Genomic DNA, 6,000 nt, shown 5'->3' with positions numbered 1-6,000 from the left:
ATATTTATGATCAAATTGTATCCTATTATGTGACAATAATATTGTGGGTTATGGTTTTCAAAAGTTCCTTTAGAGGTAAATGCTAAAATATTTATGGATGGTGTCTGGGATTTGCTTCAAAATAATTCAGTGGCAGGATGGGGTCTAGAGTAGGTGGAGCTATAAATGAAACAAGATTTTTCAAATGAGTTCATGTTTATTGAAACCAAGTGATGGGTACCTGAGGGGTTATTATACTAGTCTCCCTAGTTTTGTATGTGCTTAAAAATTTAAAAACTTGTATCCCGACCACATCTCCTGAAGGTTGTGTGTGTTCATGTTTGAGGTCACATCACATTTACCTCTTCCTGCTGCACTACAGACAGTAGAGCAGTGGTTCTCAACCTTCCTAATGCCGCGACCCTTTAATGCAGTTCCTCATGTTGTGGTAACTCCCAACTTCATTGTTACAAATTGAACGTAATTAAAGCATAATGATTAATCACAAAAACAATATGTATTTATGTATGTGTTTTTCGATGGTCTTCGGCGACCCCTGTGAAAGGGTCATTCGATCCCCAACGGGGTCGCGACCCACAGGTTGAGAACCGCTGCACTAGAGGTTAGTGACATCTTTTGGGCAAGGGGATGGAATGAGTTTTGTATTACAGCAAATGTAAAGGCATCTCAGATTCAAATCACATGGCTAACATAAAACAGAGTATTTGGGTAATTTCCTTTGCCTATTGGCTAAGGTGCTATATTGCATTATTTTTCATGATCATTTTTCACTAGTTGAGATGGTATCATATATGGTTTTCTATATAGTAGAATCGTATGAGGTGGTTCACCTGAGAGTAAGAGCCAGTGAAAGGATCCTGTTTAAATATTAGTTACTGGAATACTGAAAGAATTCTGTTATATGGCATTATATAATACTAGAGGCCCAGTGCACGAAATTGTGCGAGCATAGCTCGCCGCTGCTTGCCACCACTCGCCACCCTGCCCATGGCCTGCCACCACGAGCCATGAGCCTCCCCGCTCGCCTGCCACCAAGAGCTGTGAGCCACCCCACCCACCCACCCGCTCCCTCGAGTTGCAAGCCACCCTGCCTGCCACTTTGAGCCACGGTTCACGGGCGGGGGGCGGGGGGACTGAGAGGTGGTCAATGCACCTCATGGTGACTGGTCAAGTGGTCGTTCTAGTTGTTACACTAATGATCCCTGGCCTTTTATTATATAGGACGGACAGAATTAGAATGAGTGTATGAGTTCAGGGAGGCAAAAAATAAAGTAGCAGAGATGGGAATCCCCCTTTGAAAAATTCTGGGTCAGCTTGCTACAGCAATAAAGTATTATGGATTTCTTTGATTACGTTTTCCTTTGACTCATGTTATTTTGAGGTGGGTCAGACTGTGGAATTAACAGCAGGGATGGATAGATTTTATGAGTCAGGGACAAGATTTTAGGATTTTTTTCAGGAGCGGGCACCTGGCGCTGATGTGGAAGAGACGATGCTTCATGTTTATAACTGTTTCAATGTTAGGCTATTGGGGGAACCATATTTTGAGATTTTGATTCAGCTCTTTCTTGAAAATAATTTTGCCATCAAATTGAGTCTTTCTCCAACCCCTAATAAAGACTTCACTAGAGGCAGATATATGCAAATTATATTTCCCCCCTTAAGCCAAGGCTAAATAAAAGGGGAAATTATGAAAGATGGCTTATAGAAGCAAGGATTTTCAGTGCTCAAAGATGAATTTGGTTATTTAGAAAACATAAGTCTCCTTGTCAGTGTAAAGTAGGAAAAGAATAAAGTAATGGGGAAAATGAACCTGGGCACAAACATGTTCTCACACAGCATTTGTGCTAAAAGCGTTGTTGTTGTTCCCTGAACCTTGGCAATTACAGGCACTTTCCTCTGCTTTGAAAAAGGTTTGGCAAATGAGAGGTTCCCCCCTTTTGTGTTCAGGCTGAGTTTGGCTTTGTTGCAGGGAAACACTAATTCCCAACTGTGCTCCCCGGGAGCAAATGGTTTGTTTTCTCTTCACTGAATCCAGCCTGGGGTGGGTTCTCACAGGCCAGACTGGCATAGAAAATCTATTTGGAGCAGCCTGTCCCCAGGAGGGAAGAAGGCAAGCTGATTGTAGGGGGAGCTGCAGCCACCATGCAGCCAGTCACACCCGCTGCGAGGGCGGGCCTTAACACGCAAAAAAGGCACACACAGAGCCCAAGGCAAACACAAGTTCCATTTGTGTGCCAACACCCACATGTACCACACACACTAAACTCCACCCCATACACCAGGCATGCACCCGATATGCCACACACATACCACACACCATATCTACCCACACACCATGTACACACGAATACACACATATGCAACTATGCACATACCACACACACCACATACACTCTACTACACACACATACACACCACTCACACTCCACATTGGTCATATACATCCATGCCACAAACACATGTATACACACACCTCATCACACACACTCCACATAACAGTCACATGCACCACACACACTACACACACATACCCACACCCACACCGCACGTGCCATGTATGTATTCATTTAACAACACATCCAATTACGCACATGCCCGCCACACAAACTCCATGCAAAAATCATACATCCACACACATCACATCCACACCAAACGACACACACATTTTACATTCCAGTCCTGTGCACCACACATGCAACACATACACACACTCCACAGCATCACAGGCATCCAGCTTGGTTACTTTCCGCTCAGCCAGGCCTGGACTACAGCCCTAGGCGGGTGGACCCGGGTTATTGCAGGCGGGTGCCAGGCGCCGGTGCGGGCCTGTGGTTTCCCGCGTGGGGGAGGGGACTGGCGGCTTTCTGGGCAGGAGGGGCTGTGCACAGGGCCCGAGGCAGGTCCTCGGGGAGTGCGTGGGTGTGGGAAGGTGCGCGCGCCTCCGAGGGGCTGTGCCCAGACACCCTGGGAGGTGTGTACGCGGGAAATGAGAGGCGCGCGTGGGGAGAGGCTGTGTGTGCATGAGAGAACCTCGCTGGCAGATGCCAGGGATCAGCCCACTGAGCAGCACGGATGGGCGTGTCCTCGGTGCGCGCGGCCCTCCGTGGAGGGTGGTGTCAGTCCTCGAGATGACCCAGATCGAAGGGAAGTGTGCGTGGGAAGTGTGCGTGTAAACTGGTGTGCGTGTGGAAACCAAGCCGCCAAGGCGTGTGTGTATTCATAACGGTCCTCCATCGGAACCAGTGGGTGTGTGGCGAGGACCCGCTGCGACTGGAGGGCGCGCCGACGCCCGCGCCCCCGCGCGGGGTGTGAGTGAGGAGGCCGGTCTTGCGGAGGGACGCGCGGCGTGTCTCCCCCGCCCCAGCCCCCCCTCCCCCCCTCCCCCCCTGGCCGGCGCCTGTGTGTGCGCGCTTGCGCGTGGGGCGCGCCGCGGCGGAGGGCGGGCGGGAGGCGGCGGCAGGCCCAGCCCCCGGTCGCAGAGCCCGGGGCGGCTCCTCGGCGAGCTGGGACCGCCGCGCTGCCGCCGCCGCCGCGCGCTGGCGTGATTCCCGGCCCGCGCCGCGCCCTCCCGCGCTGCAGCCGACTCGGCGCCCTGCCCGCCCAGACGCCGCTGCTCCCGGGCTCTCGGTCTCGGCTCCGCGGAAGGCGAGGAAATGAGTGCGGCGGCGGCGGCGGCGCCTGAGCGGGGCTGGAAGAGCGAGAAAGTGGACGAGGCTCAGGCCCTGGCGCGGAGTTGCGCCGCCCGCAGACCCGACTTCCAGCCGTGCGACGGGCTCTCCATCTGTGCCACGCACAGCCACGGCAAGTGCTTCAAGCTGCACTGGTGCTGTCACCTGGGATGGTGTCACTGTAAGTCCGGCGCGTCTGCCCGCCTCGCGCCGCCGTCCTGGCGTCCGCGGGGCCGTCGGGGTCGGGGCTGGGGCCGGGCCGCGGGGATCGGGGCTTGGCCGGCGGCTCTGCCGCAGGCTGGGGCCGCCCCGGGCTCCGGGCTCCGGGCGCGCGGCAGCTGCCCTCGCGCTGGGCGGCTCGGGTTGGCGCTGCCGTGGCAACGAGCTGAAATCCCCGTGGGGAGCGTCGCTTTAGCCACTTCTGCAAAAGGGGATCTCCCCGTCCCGGGAAAACTGGAAGCTATTTTTTTCTTTTTTTAAACCGAAACGATCAGGGAGTGTGTTGAGAAATGGTTGAGAGCCTTCGGGAGTTGATGGCAAACGGAGAGAGAGGAAGGCTTTTTTTTTTTTTCAAGACTAGTGATTGAAGATGCCTCTCTTTCTCTCTCACTTTTGTCTTTCCGGGTAGTTCGTTAAAAGAAAGAGCCTTTGGAAATCGAATGGTAGCGCATTTATTGCATCCAGCTGAGAAAGCGCTACAGTGAGGGACTGCTTCCAAGAAGTTAATATTAACAGTTTGGAAAGGGGAACTCCTTAAGTAGCCAGCTGCTGCATATAGAGCCAATGTATGAGACTGTTTTAAAATTACAAAGTAAAATGAACGAAAGTAATCTAAATAATCTTACCAATTTGTAAAAGCCAGGACTAAAGGATCTAGGCCTTTTCTCTATGTTTATCCTGCATGGGGTTTTGAAAAGGGATTAAACTTAAGCAGTCATTTAATCAGAATTTCACAATTTGATTAGTTCATGGTATTTGTCCTGCTATCCCCGATGAATCGTTTCTTATTAGAAATATATTGCAAACTTAGTTTCTACATAACCTTATAATAGAGGGTTTTGGAATACTTATTTAAGACCCAAATTCTTGAAGTGATCTTAAGTTAAACATTTTTCCTTGTTGGTTAGAAAAAAAAAATGGCTCCCAACAAGAGATGCAGTAGATAATAAATCCTTATTACATTAATTGAACAAAATGGAATATTTTTAAATGAGTTTGTGACTTAAAGGACAGATACTTCTTACACTTATTTTACAGTAATACTGTCTTACATTTATCTAACAGTATTGATTTTTTGTTCCGTGATCTGATGGGTCCGCTTCTTCCTATATCTCATTATTCCTATCGCTCTCTGATCCATCCCCAATTATAAAACATCGCTTTAGTGTGGGACAGGGTACAAAGTTGGAAGTAGCAACTGTAGGAAATCAGTGATGCTGACGTACACAAGTAGGATGAATCTGGCGAGAGTCCGTTTCCCCGGGGAAGTGTGGAATGGTAGTGCAGAATGTGGGAAACGTCAAAGACCGTCCAGTTCAGCGCTTGTCTTACTCCAGCGTTCTCCCTTCTAAGTGCACCATTAGTGATCAGAAGCTTGCAGTCTTCTCAGGCGGCTGCTCCCTTCATTAGAGAGCTGTGACTCTTAGAATACTACTCTTCCTTACATGGAACTGAAGTTGGTTACTTTCTAACTTCTTTCCATTGCTCCTGTTTCTACCTTATGAAATCATATAGAGCAATCCAATCCTTTTTTAGAGCATGGCTGTTTCAGCTCTTTAGATACACACACATGAATTTCTCACTGGCATAGACTGTTTTCTCTCTGTATCCCAAGCCGCTCTCGTAATGTCTGTACGGAAATCGGTTTGAAATTCATGTTTGTTGAAGGACTGAATGAAGGTAGCCATCATTTTCTTCAGAAGGCATCCTTTTGTCCTGTGTATAAATCTCCGTTTCCTTGTGTCTTTCCTTTTATGGGGTAGTGTCCAGGCTCATAAGCATCCTGATTGTTCTGTTCTGAATATGTGCCAATAAGGTTAAGATCCTTTGAAGACTGTGACCCCTAGAAAGACACACACTATCCAGCTATGGTCTGATCAGTCCAGAGGTGAGCAGGACTCCTGTCTCCCATGCTTGAGATATTACTGATGCTGCAACATGCATCACATTAGCTTTTCTGATGTCCACATCCTATTGAGCTTGCTGCCGTCAGATTGAACTAAAACTTGTCAACTAAACCATTGTTTGTTTGTCTTACACATGTGGCGATTAAATCACAGCACTTGCCCATTTCACAGTTGTATGTATGTGTTTGGACACAGGTATTAAT

General features: G+C 49.1%; 1 protein-coding gene across 1 annotated transcript in view; it reads left to right on the top strand.

Moving 5' to 3' along the window:
- Window positions 1-3,656: 3,656 nt before the first annotated feature.
- Window positions 3,657-6,000, top strand: part of LOC308515701 (UPF0524 protein C3orf70 homolog) — a gene marked incomplete at both ends in the record, with an annotated part of 48,521 nt that continues 46,177 nt past the window's right edge. The window contains one exon of the mRNA XM_081086244.1: window positions 3,657-3,852. Coding sequence (XP_080942370.1) covers window positions 3,657-3,852 — 196 coding nt within the window. The remainder of the gene's footprint in view (window positions 3,853-6,000) is intronic.

This window comes from Myotis nattereri (genome assembly GCF_964212035.1).
Source record: "Myotis nattereri genome assembly, chromosome: 3".
Classification (NCBI taxonomy): Eukaryota; Metazoa; Chordata; class Mammalia; order Chiroptera; family Vespertilionidae; genus Myotis; species Myotis nattereri.
Note: the sequence above shows the minus strand (reverse complement) of the source record. Positions and strands in the feature narration are given on the sequence as shown.